Genomic DNA, 17,713 nt, shown 5'->3' with positions numbered 1-17,713 from the left:
GAAACCAGTGCCTAGAAACCATGTACCACACCCAACCTTCCTCCCTGTACAAATGCCCATTCAGGCCCCCAAAGCCAACACGACTGTCACCTCCCCAGCCATCTTCCCAGAAAAACTGCTCCAACAGCCTTCCTTGGCAGAACTGGGCTGAGGTCCTACAGCCCATTTCTTTCCTGTCACTGAAATAAAGCCTTCCTGCTTCCCTGGCTGCTCCACTGGACTGCGGACCTCCCAGCAGTAGGGATCCTTCCTCGTCCTCTGAGATTCCCAGCACAGGGCCTGAAACAAGGCAGTGCTCATACCTGGTTTGGGGGAAGCTTGATCTGAAATTCAAGGGGTCAGAGATACCAACATGGATTCTCTTTTTCTTTCTTTTCTTCCTTTCCTTTTTCTTTCTTTCTTTCTTTCTTTCTTTCTTTCTTTCTTTCTTTCTTTCTTGCCCTGGGATAAAGTTCTTTGGCCTTAAACCAGCCAGTATCTTCAATGAATGCTTAGACTGACCTATAGAACAAAAATATAAGATGGACCCTCCCTTACCACTCTCCCACTGGGGACGCCTGTCTTTCTGGAGCCTAGAAAAATTTTCTGCTTACCCACCTCTACCCAGGAGTCTAAAACAACTCCCACTGGACAGGAAGGTCAGTGACCACGTTTTCCATGGGGGCGAGCAGCAGCACTGGCTATCTCCGGCCTCCAACATCCTTGGTCCAAGGCAGACCTGGAAGTTCCAGCAGCGTTGGCCATTGGTCAGTGTTGGTGGAATGAGCGAACAATCATAGTGTTGAGCTATCTTTTTTTTAATTTTTCACAAAGAGCTCTAGAAGGCAAGTAGTTTATCATCTCCCCTCCTTGAAACAACACAGCATGATAGACAGTGTAGGATGCTGGGATGCCGGCTCTTTCTTCTCTTCCAGAGTTCCTGCAGCAGGCCCCAGGGAACCCAAAGCAAGGCCCACACCATGTGTCCTCTGCAAATTGTAGGTGCTCAGTCCACACTCAGCAGCACCAGCACTGCTGGAGTCAGGGTCGTCTATCCAGGAGATCCCGCCTAAGCTTCCAAGATCCAGGGGGACATCCACATGGGGGAATCCAGACAGAGTTTAACTTATAGAGACAAAGAACAGGTGCCATGGCCGGAGGCAAAGGTCTGTGACTGCAAAGGTCAAATATCTTGACGTAAAACTAGGGTGGAGGCAGGAATAATGAGGTCAAGGAGCCCCTGAATTGCTGAAGAGGTGACTTTTTAAAAACAAATGGCGGGGGCGGGGTTGCAGATCACGATGTTCACAACAAAAGAGCGCTGCTTGGGATCCCAGACCTGAGCAGGCAGAAGCAATGTCTGGGCTAACAGAGCCAGAACTTTATTCACAGTAGAACAGTCCTAATCTAAAATTCTAGAACTTAAGACCAATGTCTTTTAAGAATGAGAATCCATAAACCCATCAGACCAGCTGACAGTAAAAGGGAAAAAAAAATGTTCTCCATTAAAACAAAACCACACAAAAGTCAACTCAATCTTTCTCCACTCCCAATATCCCTCCCACCCTATTAAAAAATATATATCATGAAAGCCAGGCACACTTGCACACACTCAAATATGCAAACAAAATGCAAAATACCCAAGGGAACCTTAGGGATCACCTAAGGGTTTTTCACTAGCTCCCCAGATGCTCTTTCTGTTTTTCTAGGAAAAAAAAAAAAAAGAGTCAGGCTCTGACAGGTATGTCAAAGCAGTAAAGATAGAAGTCGGCTGAGATCCCCTTCCTCAGCCTCCTTGCTTACTATCAGTGTGGAAGAATACGGGCAGTAAGTCAAGAAGGAAGGCTGAGGCTGGTGTTCTTTGGCAGACAAGCTACCTCGTCCTGCAACCTGGGGGCCCTCTCCAGGAAGCACTAGGCTTGGTTCACGCAGCAGCCCTGCCCATGGGCTCTGCTCCAAAGCATGAAGCTCAGGAAGGGGGGTGTGGGGAGGGTATTTCTGGAGGCAAAGTTTCACTGCTTGAGGGGGAAAAATGCAAACCTGAGGCGAACCATCATGAGAATCTGAGGAACACAGATTGTGGAGTTGGCAGGGAAGATGTAGCCCAACACTGCACTTTAGAGAAAATCAGTCTGTGAAGAGAGCAGAGAGGTCATCTGCCCAGGATGCTGACTACGAGAGCCTCCCTCATGGTTGGCCTAAATCAGTTGCTCGGTCCACTGTTTCTGACCAAGTCTGTCATCTGAAACGGAGAAGCATTTGTTTCCGGGTGATGAGACTCTCCCACTCAACAGGCCTCCCTTGAAAACGCCAGGCTGGGAAATGCAGGAGAACCAGATCGCACACTCACTGCTCCCTAGGGTGCTCTGAGAGCTTGAAAAATCTGTTTCTCTGCCTTATCCTACACACATTTCCCCCACATTTTGTAGAATAAATAACTCAAAATAGAATGAAAAACTCAGGCAAGGACAGTTGCTGGCCTGAAAATGTGCTCTGCCTCTTAACAGTGACTCATAAAACTTAACACTCACAATTCATTCCCAGGCTCGGGGGCGGAGGGGAGAGTGTGACGTGCCGTGGCAGCACAGGGACCCTGGGGACAGAAGTTAGACACCAGCCCTAACCCCTTATATATTAAATTTATCTTCATAAATAGAGCATCCTAACTCAAGTGACCACAATAGAAAAGGCCAAAGTTTGAGTTCTTGTTTTCTCAAATATCTACACAAACTTTCAAATATCTAATAAACTATACCCACACGGCAAAATCTCTGTATGAGAGCTTCAACTGCCATGATAGTCAAGGCCAAGTTCAGACAGACCCAAATACCCACCCATCCCTACTGGGTAGTGAGATGAACAGCTAACTTTGGCTTATGACAGAATTCCTTTAAACCAAAGCCCAATAACTTTGATTTTAAATTATTTGATCCCCCTCCCCAATTACATACACATGTTCTCAAGGTCATACCTATGATATAAAATGGGCCCACAAGACCAACAGATGTGGTCAGGTGGCTTGGCTACCTTGCCCACCCACTTACTGATGTGATTACCTTTCTCTTGGATGAGTCTCTGGGCCATACTGTTGATCCTTAATGTAGGAAGCAGTATCATCTGGATAATAAGCTGAAGGGCTCGGTGTCTACATTGAAGTTCATCTTGATGGTTGCCATAAAGCCTATCTTCTAGCCATCCTAGGAAATTTGGGTTAAGTTTCCCTATTATCCTCCCCTGTCAAGAATATATTAACTTTGCTCAATTACATCAGACCACTTTGGTTAGATGACTGTGGCCACTAAAAGAAACTGGAGCAAACAGATGAATAGCCCATTAGAAAAACCAAGGGTGGTGAATCCCCCATGGAGCCCTCAGAGCTCGTCCCTCGAAGGCACGGCATCCAAGGAGGTTGGCGATGGCAGGGCCTCTGTGTTCTTGGCATTGCGGTGGATGTGGCCTTGCTTCCGGGACTTCCAGGAATGTGTCCTGTCCCAGTCCGTGGCCACTGTCTCATTGTCCCAGATGGTCGAGGTCTCCGTGTCACTCAGGTAGCCTGGCTGGCCCGTGTAGTGTGTGGGGTAGATGAGCAAGGGTTCTGCTGAGAAGGCTTTCAAGTCCCTGGATTCATAGTACTCCTTGTACTCAGCTCTGCAAACAACAGGAGTAGGGGTGTGTGAGGGGGTAGGACACTTAGAGAACTGGGGGAAAGAGCATAGGGGCCTTGCTGCTTATCTCTTAAAGTATCATGGATGCCTTTGATTATTTTTAAAGTTGTGTCTTTTGTGGAAAAGTTTAGTCTACAAACACAATAAAAGTTTCTTTAAACGGTTTCAGATGACCTAGACAAACACACAAAGAGAAACTTCAGTCAAGGTATTTCTGTTGTCTCTGGACGAACTCGTTTAAAAGATGGATTTCAGGTCTTGCTGTAAAAGCTAAGAGTTAAGCTCTGTTGGACCACAGTGATAGATAAATGTGATCACTGTGTGGCAAATGCCCTGTTCCTGGATTAATAAATCAGCTGAGATCTGAATGGCAGTGGTGGGATGAGTGAAACAGTGTCGGTTTGCAGGCATGCCAACTTGGCTTTGCAGCCCAGCTCCCTGTGAGTGTCAAGTGTTGGAGTGGAGGACTTGGCCTTCTCTTCCCACCACCGCCCCCCCCCACCCCCCCACTCCCCTGCTCCAGGGCTCCTGTGAAGATATGAGGGGACATCTGCTTAGGTCCTAAATCAGTCCATGTACCATAGGTGTTAGTTTTTGTTCCGTTACAGGGATGATGGTTGACTTCCATATTCCTGCTAGGATGTAGGTATAAGGTCAGTTGCATCAAAGAGGGTGAGGGGCTCCATCTTTACTGAGTACAGGAGACAGAATGAGCAAGACACGGGACAGGAATTCTCAACCACTAAAATGAAGCCCATCTAGTAAGGAGATCACCCAGCAACTGAGAGAAGGAGCCGAGGCTGGAACCTGGTCTCCTGCTCCATTAATGAATTTAGGAATCACTGATTGAGCCGCTATTATGTGTAGAGTTTGGACTAGGTTCTAAGGACACAGAGATGTGAGACTGTCCCTGTCTCAATGGGCTCACAGGTTACTGGGGAGACTGGACAGGTGAACCACCAATCTCCATGCCCTTTGATGAACACTAGGTCAGAGTAAGCTTCTGTGCTGTGGGAACCGTGAACATCACACTGCCTTCTTCCACAGACGCCCTGCTCAGGGGCCACCTCCACCCCCCCGAGCCTCTAACTCATCTCTATGATTGTGGGTCTCACAATATATCATGAGGTCTGAATTTCCTATGATTGTGGGTCTCACAATGCATCACGAGGACTGTTCGTGAGTCTGAATTCCCAACCAGACCGTGAGCTCTGCAAGGAGGAGGATGCCTGCCTGGCCAACAAGTACCTACGACAGACTGAGAAATGAACTGATGACCTTGAGGTGCTTAGGAAGATGACCTTCACCTTCAGGTGTATACGTTTAAGGAAATAAGAAGATCAAAAACAAGGAGAGGACCGAGCATATTATTTCCAGTGAAACTACACACCGGGTATGACAGTGGACCCCTATGCAAAACTCACCATTTCCACCTCATCATCCCTATCTGTAAAAGGGGATAATCACTCAAGTCAGCCCCTCTGGGTCATGATGAGAGAAAGATCATTTAGGACAGCAGTACATCTTGAGAAAACGTCATGCACTATTGAGAAGCTGAGTAGCGGAATATGTGAGAGGGCTGCGCCCAAGGGACGGGCAGGCAGTGCAGGGAGACTCACACGGGGTGCTTGTTGTACATGATCGGCAGGAACTCATCTACTGGCAGCATCTTCCCAAAAGGATCAGCTCCGACGAGCTTCTGGGCTCCTTCCAGAGAGATGACATAGCCCAGCGTCCAATAGGAGTAGTCAGCTTCGACCAGATTTCCTACGTCGGGCACTGCTTTCTCTGGCTCTTTCACCTGCATCCTCTTCCTACCAATATAACTAAAAGGAAGTAGAAGGAGGAGAAAATCCCAGTTTGAATATTAGACGTCCATAAGAACGGGGCACAGGTTTACAGATACTTTTGAAAGCTTGGACCAGCTGTGTCTTACATTAAATGGATCATGCCACAAAGTGCATCCCATCACCAACCGTGACTGTCGCCTGCCGTTAACGGGGCCGTTTTCCTGGCTCCGTTTATCAACATCCCAACTGCTCCTGTCTAGCGCTGTGTTCCAGCCTGGCTGGAGCCGTAGAGAGACTACGAGATCTCACAGATCACTTCCCAAAGAGGGTTTGGGACTTCCAGCTGTGCTTACAGAGGTTGGAAATGGACAGAAAAGGCCAGATGTGGGAATCCTGCGTTTTTTGTTTTCAAGTCCCCAGAGTTTCAGCCTTCGATATTTTTCGGACAGCTCTTCAGATGCTAGCGGTAAACACAGGACAGAAGAGGCTGTGGGAAAGAAACAGCCTACAGTAAAAGACCTGGGAACCAGAGTGGCCCTGAATGGGTCCTTCCCGGGGAGAATGAATAAGAAAGTCTGCCTGGCTTCCTCCTCACACACACCTAGCTCTGCGCTCACTTTGTTCTGAGAAAAGCATCCAGGCAGGTCCTGTCCTCTTCAAACAACTTCTGCAACACAAGATACACCCTTAGCCATTCCGACTTTCCCGTAGTCTACTCACAGATCTGTGATCCGTGACTTTTGTCTGGAATCTGTTTGTTTTCCACTTGGCTGGGGCAAGTTCAGGAGGTGCCTGCTTCCTGCCTTGAGGTAAAGTCGACTTCCTCTATTTTGCCTTTAAACCATCTCTTTCATCGTGTAAAGGATTCCTCTCATCCAAACATCCGGGGGTTTGTAGAGGGAGCCTATGTCCACCTCAGTTCTTCTCAGGACATCAAACACCGTTTTCTTTTCAGCCACTGTCCCCTCAGACTAAAGAGTCTAAATTTCTCTCATGTACCATCAAATGGAAGAGAAAGTCCCTCTGAGCTCTTGAGATGTGACCCAAGGGACAGTCTGTACTCAACTGATTCATTTTACGTAGTTTAAGTTGAGATTTTAAAATAAAATTGAAGATGTGTAAAATATTTTTTCCCTTTAACAAAATCGTTTCAGTAGGACAAGAAGGTGTTTATTGTAGCAGTTGAAAACTTAGCATCTAGATTCAGATGTTTTGTAAGCATAAAATACACCCTGGATATTAAAGATGCTAGAAAGAACAATGTAGACTATCTCATTAATAGTTTAAATACCGATTACATATTAAAGTAATAATATTTAGAGATGTTGGGTTAAATAAAATGTATTATTAATTTCACTTAATGTCTTTTTACCATTTGAATGGGATCACCAGGAAATTTTAAATCATGTATGTGGCTCAGGTTATATTACTGTTGGACAGTATAACAGGACTACTGTTAGATCATTCCAATGGGTTAGTTTACTTTTCCCATTTCCTATTTCCTTTTTCTGGAGAAATGTCACATAGCAGCCGTGGACAGCTTATCAGATTTCATGTTTTGAGTTTCAGTAAAGTTCGTACCTTACATATTCATTTTAGAAAGAGATAGGCAAAAATATTGAAACCACTGTCATTTTTAATAGTATAGAACTGATATAAATGGAATATTTTGACTTGATCAGTCTGTGAAATTTAGAAAAGATTTTTGTTTCTGTATCCCTATCATTTCCCGTATCCATATCCTCAGCCAACCACTCCGCTTTCTTGGATCTGTTGGTACTTGGTCCCAAGAAATATACCAGCTAAACTACAAGTGGACAAGGACATGTGCCCGTCATAAGCCTTGGACTCCCCAGGTTAAGTCCTCTGATTCTGAGGCTTAAGTGGAAGTCACCTTTGCGCAGGTCATGTGAGTATAAAATGGCTTCCAGGCTCCATGCCTATGAGGCGTAGTCACAGGCTGCAGAGCTATAGGCTCAGAAAGGCTGAGGCGTGAGGACTTCTGGAGGATTACAGGAACAAACAAGGATCCTAAGGGACAGTGCAGAATCTAATCACATGGCTGACATCTGACAGGGAGCCAGTCTCTTTTTATTACCCAGTACTGATTTCTGGGTCTATTCCCCCATGGATTAGTTCAGCCATCACTAGGTTTGTTTTGGGCTCAGAATGGTATGTTTTCTGAGAGGACAAGTATTCCAGCTGGGTCCATAGTTAAGTTTCCCTCTGAGGATGGGAGGAGTAAGGACAGCTTGCCTGTTGCCACTCCAAATGAACAGGCTTTGATTTGATGAAATTGCCTTTGACACACAGCTGGGAAGCCAACGTAATGCTTGGGAACGTTCTGCCTCATTAGAGAGAAGTAAAAAGTATCATCTGGTTTAAAAAGAAAATGAAGGGAGAGGGAGAGACAGAGAGAGAAGGGGGAGAGAGAGGGAGACAGGGAAATAGAGGAGAGAGAGAGAGAGAGAGAGAGAGAGAGAAAGAGAGAGACTTAATTCCCAGAGGCAGCTACCAAAGCATTGACTACATGTCAACTCAGAACCAGCATTACCCTGGTAAGCCTGGTTTTCCTATGGCGGCCTCTGACCCTCCATCAAACCCAGCTCAGTGGTCTTACTGTCCACACTGCACACTGCCCTTCCCAAGAGAGGCACTCTTATGCTGACCTTCAGCCCCCATACTGTCAGAGGCTACAGAGGAAACCTGCTCTCAAGTGTGACACAGGACTCCTGCCCTTGAATGAATGCCTCGTCCTCTCTTTTCACACGTCTCCATGCATCTGTTGCCTCACTGGTGGGATTTCTGCCGTGCTCCCATGTGAGCACTCAATCTGAAGACCCCTGACCTGCAGGCAGTCTCCAGGTCTCGCAACTGTCTTCCATAGTTTCTTTCTCAGCCTGCAGAGTGTATAGATGCAGAACCCAGGGTCTGTTCTCCACTCACTCCTTGTTTCTGGGAACATTTATGGAGAGAAAACCAGGAAAGTGGAAAGCTGCGCTGTATCTCCTATCAACTGGGGAGGTGGGGCCCGCTGCCCCCTGGAAAGGACTGTGTCCTCTCAGTGCTCTAGAATAAGCTTGTCTTGTCACTCACATCAGTTCCCAGTCCAGCTGAGCCTGGTCGATGTCATCCATCAGCTTCATCAGCTTCTTCTTAAACTGATGTTCAAAGCGCACGTCATCCTCAATAACAAGAGTCTTTTCCAGCTCGCGGTCAATTACCTGTAAAGGGCGTCAGTGGGAAGATACCCTATGAGAAGTCCAATATCTATTTTTTTATTAGGTAAATACATATTAAAAAGTCAAGAATATAGTAGCACAGTAGGTAATAGCTCATAACTGGAATCTAAGCAAATGCCATCCGATAGCTGAATGGTTACATAAACGGGGTGTTTACTTACAGCACTGAGAATGTATGATATACAATGTTACAGATGAATCTCACAAATGAAAAGATACTGCAAGGATATACCTCAATACCCTATGTAGTTCCGTGCATATAAACAAAGCTACAAAAGCAGACAAAACTATTCTATGCTATTAGAAGTCAAATGGTGATTATCCCTGGGGACTGTTCCCTTGAAGGAAATACAGAGAGGGTGCTTCTGGGGAGCTGGCAACCTGTTTCTTGATCTGGGTACCAGTTAGCATGGCTGTATTGTTGTTCGGTTTGTGAAATTTCATTGGCCTGTATTTTACGCTCTATATAATTTTATACATATCTATTACATTTCACTTAAATTTTAAAGAAAAAAAAAGATAGCATAGACTGGGTCATTCAAAGAGAGAAGGCATTCAGAGGGCCTTCCTTTAGGGACTTTCTCTTTTCTTGTGGGAACTGACCCTTAATCAAGACCCACACACCAATCCTTCCCTCCATCAATGTCTGTTCTCTAAGCCATGGTTTCAAGTCCTGGCTTTGCCACTTCTTGTGAAGATATTTAATTTAATATCTTTAAGTATTTAGTTATTTTCTCTTGGGTAAAATGGGTCCAGGCCTCTTGATCCACTTCATATGATTTCTGTGTGACTCCTCGTATGAGATCATCTAATAAACAATGGCATGCTGGATACGTACAATACCAGGCATTCCTACTAAGGATAAGGATGCATCAATAGAATCGTAGCCTCCTGAAAAATGGCATCTTCCCCTGTCATCATCCCAGTGGCAATAAGGCTACCCTTGCCTGTTTGTTGCTGGACTATGTCAGAGAGAGGCAGAAGGCAACAGAAACCTCCAAGCATACTTCTAGAAGAGTTACGGGTCCACTTCATATCTGGCCCGAACTCACCTACAAAGTCCCACTCTCCTTCCTCCTCATTACAAAAATGCATATCTAAATAAAGCATCATTGTGGCACCTGGGTGGCTCAGTCAGTTGAGCATCTGACTCTTGATTTCAGCTCAGGTCCTGATCCCAGGTTCGTGGGACTGAGCTCTGCATTGAGCTCCACGCTAAGCATGGAGCCTGCTTAAGACTTTCTCTCTCTCTCTCTCTCTCTCTCTCTCTCTCTCTCTCCCCTGCTCATGCTTTCTCATAAATAAAGCAAGCAAGCAAGCAAGCAAGCATTATTTACCTCTTTCCAGACAGAGTAGTGGCTAAGAAAGCAGCCGATTTCACCCCTGGTTAGAGGCCTGGAAGAATAGGGATCTCGATATCCAGGCAGCATTTCAATATTCAGGGCCTTCAACTGGCTTGTGTTAAGTGCCCTGCATGAGAGAGACAATGTCTGAAAATCAACAAGTTGAGATGTCCCCACCACAAAAGGCAGAAAGAGAGCGTTCTGGATGTTCCCCAGAGCCTTTCTGCACATTGAGGAAGACTTCTCAGGTTTCCCATCAATCCTCAGGAGCTCATCAGGGTTAATGTGTCATGGCAGCATTACAAGCTTTTGGGAAGACAAGAGGGTATGTTATGCATAGTGTATCCTTCACAATTGCCAATGTACTTCTAAGTACCACCAGGTTTTTGACAGCTTTGAGAAAGTATTTTCCTAATGAAGGAAGGTGGCTAATGGCATTAAATACTAAAGGGGATGAAGACAGGAAGGAACTATGTACAGTATCTTTCCTTTGGATGTTTTTTTTTTTTTTCAAAAAAGGTTAAGAACAAAAATAGTGGAGACAATCTTGTGAGCAGAAAGAGAGAAGTGACTCACTACATATAAAGTATTCTCAATAAGATTAACAGCTGATTCTTGGAAACCATGGAGCCGACAAGGCAGTAGGTTGACCTATTGAAAGTGCTACCTGAAAAAGCCAAAAATTCTGTATCTATTCGACTGTCCTTCAAAAATGAAGGATAAATTAAAATATTTCCAGATTAACAAAAACTGAGGGTTCATCACTAGCAGATCTCTACCAGAAATGCCAAAGAAGTTCTCTTGCCAACATGAAAGGAAATTAGAGAGTGATAAGGATCCATATAAAGAAATAATGAGCATGGGGATATGTAACTGCATAGGTAAATATAAATGACAGCGTAAGTGTTTTTCATTTATAACTCTTTCTTCTCTTATCTGATTTAAATCAAAGCTGCATATAAGTCTGTGTTAACGGGCATATAATGTAGAAAGAAGTAATTTGTTTGGCAACAATAGAACAAAGGAGGGGGAAAAGAAGGAAGCAATATAAGAAGCTAAGTTTTTGTATGCCACTGAAATTAAGTTGCTTTTTTTATCGAAATATAATTGACATATAACATAAGTTTCCAACATATACCATAGTGACTTGGTATTTGTATATATTATGAAATGTCTAGTGTCTAACAACACAATGTCTAGTTAGCATTCATCACCTCACATAGTTACAACTTTTTTATCTTGTGATCACGAGAACTTTGAAGATATACTCTCTTAGCAACTGTCAAATATGCAATACAATATTGTTGTATTGTTAACTATACTCATCATGGTGTACATCTCCATGACTTGTTTATTTTATGACTTAAGGTTTGTACCTTTCTACCCCTTTTACCCATTTCATCCACCTTCCAATACTGCCTCTGGGAATCACCAATCTGTCCTCTATATGTATGAATTTGGTTTTTTTTTTTCCTCTTTAGATCCTACATATAAATGAGACCATATGTATGGTATTTGTCTTTTCCTGTCTGACTTATTCTCAGCATAATGCCTTGAAAATCCATCTATGTTGTTAAAAATGACGGCTTCCTTTTCAAATGGATGAATAAAATTTAATTGTATATATTCATATGTGCCACATCCATTCATTCACCTGTTGGACTCTTAGGTTGGCTCTTGTAAATAATGCTGCAATGAACATGGGGTGCATATGTTTTTGAGTTCATCTTTTCATTTTCTTTTTTTTTTTTTTTTTTTTTTTTTAATTTTTTTTTTTTTCAACATTTTTTATTTATTTTTGGGACAGAGAGAGACAGAGCATGAACGGGGGAGGGGCAGAGAGAGAGGAAGACACAGAATCGGAAACAGGCTCCAGGCTCCGAGCCATCGGCCCAGAGCCTGACGCGGGGCTCGAACTCACGGACCGCGAGATCGTGACCTGGCTGAAGTCGGACGCTTAACCGACTGCGCCACCCAGGCGCCCCTCATCTTTTCATTTTCTTTGGATAAATACTCAAAAGTAGAATTGCTGAATTATATGGTAGCTCTATTTTTCATTTTTTTTCAATATATGAAGTTTATTGTCAAATAGGTTTCCATACAACACCCAGTGCTCATCTCAAAAGGTGCCCTCCTCAATACCCATCACCCACCCTCCCCTCCCTCCCACCCCCCTCTATTTTTAATTTTTTGAGGAACCTCCATACTGTTTTCCACAGTGGCTGCACCAATTTACATTCCTACCAACAGCCCATCAGTGTTCCCTTTTCTCTACATCCTTGTCAACACTTATTTCTTGTCTTTTTGATAATAGCCATTCTAATACGGGTGAGGTGATATCTCATTGAGGTTTTAATTTGCATTCCCCTGATATTTAGCGATGCTGAGTACCTTTTAATGTACCTGTTCACCATCTACATCTTCTTTGGAAAAATATCTACTTAGATCTCTGCCCATTCTTTAATCAAGCTGTTTGGTTGTTGCTGATGTTGTTGTTGTTGTTGTTGCTTTTGCTATTGAGTTGAATGAGTTCTTTATATATTGTAGAAATTAACTCCTTATCAGATATAGAATTTTTAATATATTGATGAATATTTTCAAATATTTCGTAAGTTGATGATTTTTCAAATATTTTCTCCCATTAGGTGGGTTATTTTTTCATTTCATTGATAGTTTCTTTTGCCGTGTTGTCCCACTTGTTTATTTTTGCTTTTGGCATCAAATCCCAAAAAAAGCATTGGCATGACTGATGTTTAGGAGCATATTCCCTATGTTTTCTTCTAGGAAGTTGGTATTAATATAAACTAGATTACTATAAATCAAAATGTTAATTGCAATCTCCACGGCCATCACTGAGAAAATAACTTTAAAAAATGTAGTAAAAGAAACAACAAAGGAATTAAAATGGTAGAGTAGAAGGTATCTTTTTAATACAAAAAGGCAATAATGAAAAACAGAAGGATAAAAAGATGTAAAACATATAGAAACAAATGGAAAATGGCAGATATAAATCCTATTTTATCAGTAATTACATTAAATATGAATGGATCAAACCCCACAAAGGCAGAGCTTAGCAGAATGAGTTTTTAGGAACATGATTCAACTATGCTGTCTACAAGAGATAGGCTAGATTCAAAGGTATGAATAGGTTCAAAGTGAAAGGATGAAAAAAGATATACTATGTAACCAGTAACCACAAGAGAGCTGCAGGAGTTATATTAATACCTGACAAAATAAACTTTTATACAAAAGCAATTATGAGAGATAAGGAAGAACATTTTATAATAAAAAAAAAGAATTGGGGCACCTGAGTGGCTTGGTCAATTAAGTGTCTGACTCTTGATTTTGGCTCAGGTCATGATCTCATGGTCATAAGACTGAAGTCTGCTTGAGATTCTCTCTCCCTCTCCCTCTGCCCCCACTCCTGCTCATTCTTGTTCTCTCTCTCTCTCTCTTTCAAAAAAAAAAAACAATCCATCAGAAAGACAGAAATTACAAATATATATGCACCTTACAATAGAGCAAAAACATAAAGCAAAAACTGAGAAGCTGAAGAGACTATTCAACCATAATACAGGGAGACTTCAATCACCCACTATCAATAATGAATAGAACAACTAGGCAGGAGAACAACAAATAAAGAGAAGACTTGAAAAATACTATAAACCAGCTAGACCTGACAGATATCTATAGAACATTCCACCTGACAGTAACAAAATACACCTTCTTCTCAAGTGCACATGCAACATTCTCTAAGAAAAACCATGAAAAACATATAGATCATGAATTAAGCCTCAATACACTTCAAAGGATTGAAATCATATAAAGCATGTTCTCCAACCACAATGGAATGAATTTAAAAGTCAATAACAAAAGGAAGCTTGGAAAATTCACAGATATGTGAAATTAAACAACACACTGCTAAATAGCTAATGGGTCAAAGAAGAAATCACAAAGGAAATGAAAAAATGTTTTGAGATAAATGAAAATGAAAACATAGCATATCAAAACTTACACGATGGGCTTGGTGTAGTATTTGGAGGGCTAGTTAAAGCTATAAATGCCTACATTAAAAAAGAATACCTCAAATGAATAATCTGATCTAAATAATCCATTTAGAGAAATTAGAAAAAGAATGGCAAACTAAACCCAAAGCGAGCAGAAGGAAAAAATACAGACTACAGTGGAAATAAGTGGATGGAGAATAGAAACACAAAAGAGAAAAGCAACAAAGCCAAAAGTTGGTTCTTTGAAAAGATCAACAAAATTGATAGCCTTTAGCTAAGCTGATCAAGAGAAAAAAAAAAAGGTAGACTCAAATTATTAAAATGAGGAACGGAAAAGTGGGCAACCCCCTACTGACCTTATCAAAATAAAAGGATTATAAGATAATACTATGAACAACTGTATGCCAACAACTTAGATAACCTAGATAAAATTGACAAATTGCTAGGAAGTTACAAACCACTGACTCAAAGAGGAATGGACATTCTGAATACACCTAAAACAAGTAAAGCAGCTGAGTTAGTAATAACATTTTCCAGAAAGAAAGACACACAATCAGCTAGTTTCTTTGGGGAATTTTGCCAAACACCTAAAGAATTTAACACCAATATTTCACAAAATTTCCAAAAAGTTTCAAAACTCTTCCAAAGAAGAGGTGGGAACAGTGAAGCCAGTGTTATCCTGATACTGATACCAAAACCAGAAAAAGACATCATAGGAAAACTATAGGCCAATATTCCTTATAAATAGAGATCTGAGATTCTCAAGAAAATACTAGCAAACAGAATCCAGCAATGTATAAAAAGCATTGTACACCATGGCCAAGTAGGATTTATTCCAGGATTGTGAGGTTGGTTTAACATATGAAAATCAATCAATATCAATGCACCTTATCAATAGACAAAAATGATCACATGACTACATGATCATCTCAATAGACACAGAAAAAGCATCGACAAAACCCAACTGTATATGGATTGAAAAATGGATTGACACATACATCAGTGGAATTAAATTGAGAGTCTAGAAATGAAGTCTTACATTTATGGCCAATTGATTTTGACAAGGGTGATAAGACAATTCAAAGGAGGCAAGAATAATCTTTTTAACAAATGGTGCAGGGGTGCTCAAACTATGTGCAAAAGAAGGAATCTGAATCTCTACCTCACACCATATAAAAAACTAACTCAAAATGGAGCAAAAATGGAATATGTAGGAGATATAACAGATAAAACTCTAAAACTTTTATAAGAAAAGATAGAAATAAGTTTTTGTGACTTTCGATTTGGCAGTGGATTCTTAGATATGACACCAAAAGCATAAGCAACAACAAAAATATTTATTGGGCTTCATCAAAATTAAAAACTTTTGGGTTGCAATGGACGCCATTATGAACTGAAAAGATAACACATAGAATGGTAGAAAATATTTGCAAATTATATAGCTGACAAGAGATTTGTATGCCGAATACATAAAGAACTCTCACAACTCAACTAGTTGGTCCTTGTGGCCTATAAATAAAACCTGGGCTCTTAGGTATTTGAAGCAGTGGTTCCCAAACTCTAGTGCACCAAAGAACAGGGTTGCAAGATTTAGCATGTAAAACATAGAATATCCAGTCAAATTTAAATTTCATATAAACAACGAATAATTTCTTAGTGTAAGTAAGCCCAAGCAATATTTGTGACAAATTTAACCGAGTATCCTATATTTTATGCGGCAAACTTACTCAAGAATCACCTTGAGGCTTCTTAGATTCCTAGCCCCAGTCCTGAGATCATGATTAAGCAACCCTGAGATGGGACTCGGGAAGCTCTTCTCTTAACCATCCCCTAAGGATTCTGACATGGGTATCCAGGCCACATTTTGAGAAACATTGATGAAATTCTCCAGAAGTGATAAGAAACTTCACAATAGCTTCTAGCCATACTCCTTAGAGCCATTCATATGCCAAACTAACATACAACATGGAATGTAAATTTTGCAAAAATCTATACCTTGAACTAAAGTGTCAAATAAAAGGACAAAGGAAAGCAAAATAAAACAAAATAATAAACAAAAGCAATAACAAAACTCTTGAAGGAATTCAACCAAGTTCCCATTGTGACTTTCCTGACATACTCCTGGGAAATGTGATCAGCCCAGGCAGGCTATGGCAAGCATCTCAAGCAACAGGATATACAGATCGTTATGCATTTGTCCTCATTATTTTCTTTTGTTATGCATTATTCCTCATATTTTCTTCATGTCACCCAAGTTTGGACACTTTGCTCTAACCACATTTGCAAGGGTTCAACAAAAAACCCAACCCACTTTCCATCCACAGCCTCGACAATCTTGACCTCAATTTCCTGCTCATACAGGGTGCGTAACATCCGGTCCCGTCTGTCCTTTCTGCGCTTGAGGTTGATCATGAAAATCTAATGCAGGAAGAGAAGAAGGAAAAGAAACACAAGTCTTATCTTAGGCTGTCTGGAAAGTTAAGTAAATGTAAGGACCAAAGTTTCAGTTAGAATAAGGAGTGGAGAAAATAGCGAAAACCGTGATGAAGGTTTGTTTATATTTCATATCAAGTCAAATGATATCATCCAAACAGAGTTACATTCAAAACTTAGCCATGTGCAGTGACTTCACCCTCTCTTTGTTTCTTTTGTTGGTGGACATGTTTGCCCTGCTTTTGAGACAGGAAAGTTCAAAACGTTGCTCTTCAGGAGGCCGAAGGTGAATTAAACCCAAAACATATAAGACTCAGAGGGAGGAGGTAGGTAGTTTGGCAAATGTGTTAGATTTTTCAGCAGACGTTAAGTCTATGCTCTGACGATCATTTACTAAATGTTTGGTTTAGCCTGGTCCCTATGTCTCAGTTTCCTCATCTGTAAAACTGGGGTGATACTGCTCTTATCTCATGGGCACTAAATAATACCTATTCTTTGAGTTTATACCCACTGTAATACATTTCAAGTCATTCAAGGAATGAGGAAAACTAATCTTAACACGTCCCTTTTATTTCCAATTATCAAGGTCTCAATTTTAGTAGCTTCTTTGCCAGAATTTTTCAGAATTGAATTGAGAATTGCCAAAACTCCCCTAGAGACACGAGAGTTTTTCTGAAAGAAGTAAAGAGAAGGGGCCCTACTCTTGGGGGTAGTAGCCCTTTGAGGAATGGAGAAATGTAAAGACATCATCTCCACATCATATTAGTCCAGAAATCCCTCAAAATAGGCACTCAGATTTCTTCCCATGAGGGCTGGGTCCACCTGTAGCCTCTCACGTGAGTCCCTAAATTCCTGGTGGCTGTCCTAAACACATGCATATCATGAAGCCACTGCAGAGCGTTATGGGTAGTGAAACTGTCCTGACTATTCCCAGATTTAAGAAGCCACAGAAGTACCTAAAGACTCACGAATGCTATTACAGGTAAATATGAGTTTTCATAATGTCCTTTTGCTACAAGCAGTAATAAACTTACTTTGAACATTAAACTAGTCCTCTGAGAGTGGGAGATTTCAGCTGTCTGTAAGAAATACTGATGAGGGGGAGCCTAGGTGGCTCAGTCGGTTGAGCGTCTGACTTCAGCTCAGGTCATGGTCTCATGGTTCATGAGCTTGAGCCCCATATTGGGCTCTGCACTGGCAGCTCAGAGCCTGGAGCCTGCTTCGGATTCTGTGTCTCCCTCTCTCTCTCTCTCT

General features: G+C 41.8%; 1 protein-coding gene across 2 annotated transcripts in view; it reads right to left on the bottom strand.

Moving 5' to 3' along the window:
• Window positions 1-1,340: 1,340 nt before the first annotated feature.
• COLGALT2 (collagen beta(1-O)galactosyltransferase 2) overlaps window positions 1,341-17,713 on the bottom strand; it is a 112,437-nt gene continuing 96,064 nt past the window's right edge. The window contains exons 8-12 of one of the 2 annotated variants that reach the window (XM_058701029.1): window positions 16,338-16,444; window positions 10,014-10,146; window positions 8,531-8,658; window positions 5,264-5,470; window positions 1,341-3,627 (exon numbers count right to left, since the gene is read on the bottom strand). In XM_058701029.1, the coding sequence (XP_058557012.1) occupies window positions 3,351-3,627; window positions 5,264-5,470; window positions 8,531-8,658; window positions 10,014-10,146; window positions 16,338-16,444 (852 nt within the window). In that variant the 3' untranslated portion in view covers window positions 1,341-3,350. The other variant, XM_058701030.1, reaches the window with a different exon arrangement.

Source organism: Neofelis nebulosa, chromosome 15, assembly GCF_028018385.1.
Source record: "Neofelis nebulosa isolate mNeoNeb1 chromosome 15, mNeoNeb1.pri, whole genome shotgun sequence".
NCBI lineage: Eukaryota > Metazoa > Chordata > Mammalia > Carnivora > Felidae > Neofelis > Neofelis nebulosa.
This window is presented reverse-complemented; position numbering and strand designations above follow the sequence as displayed.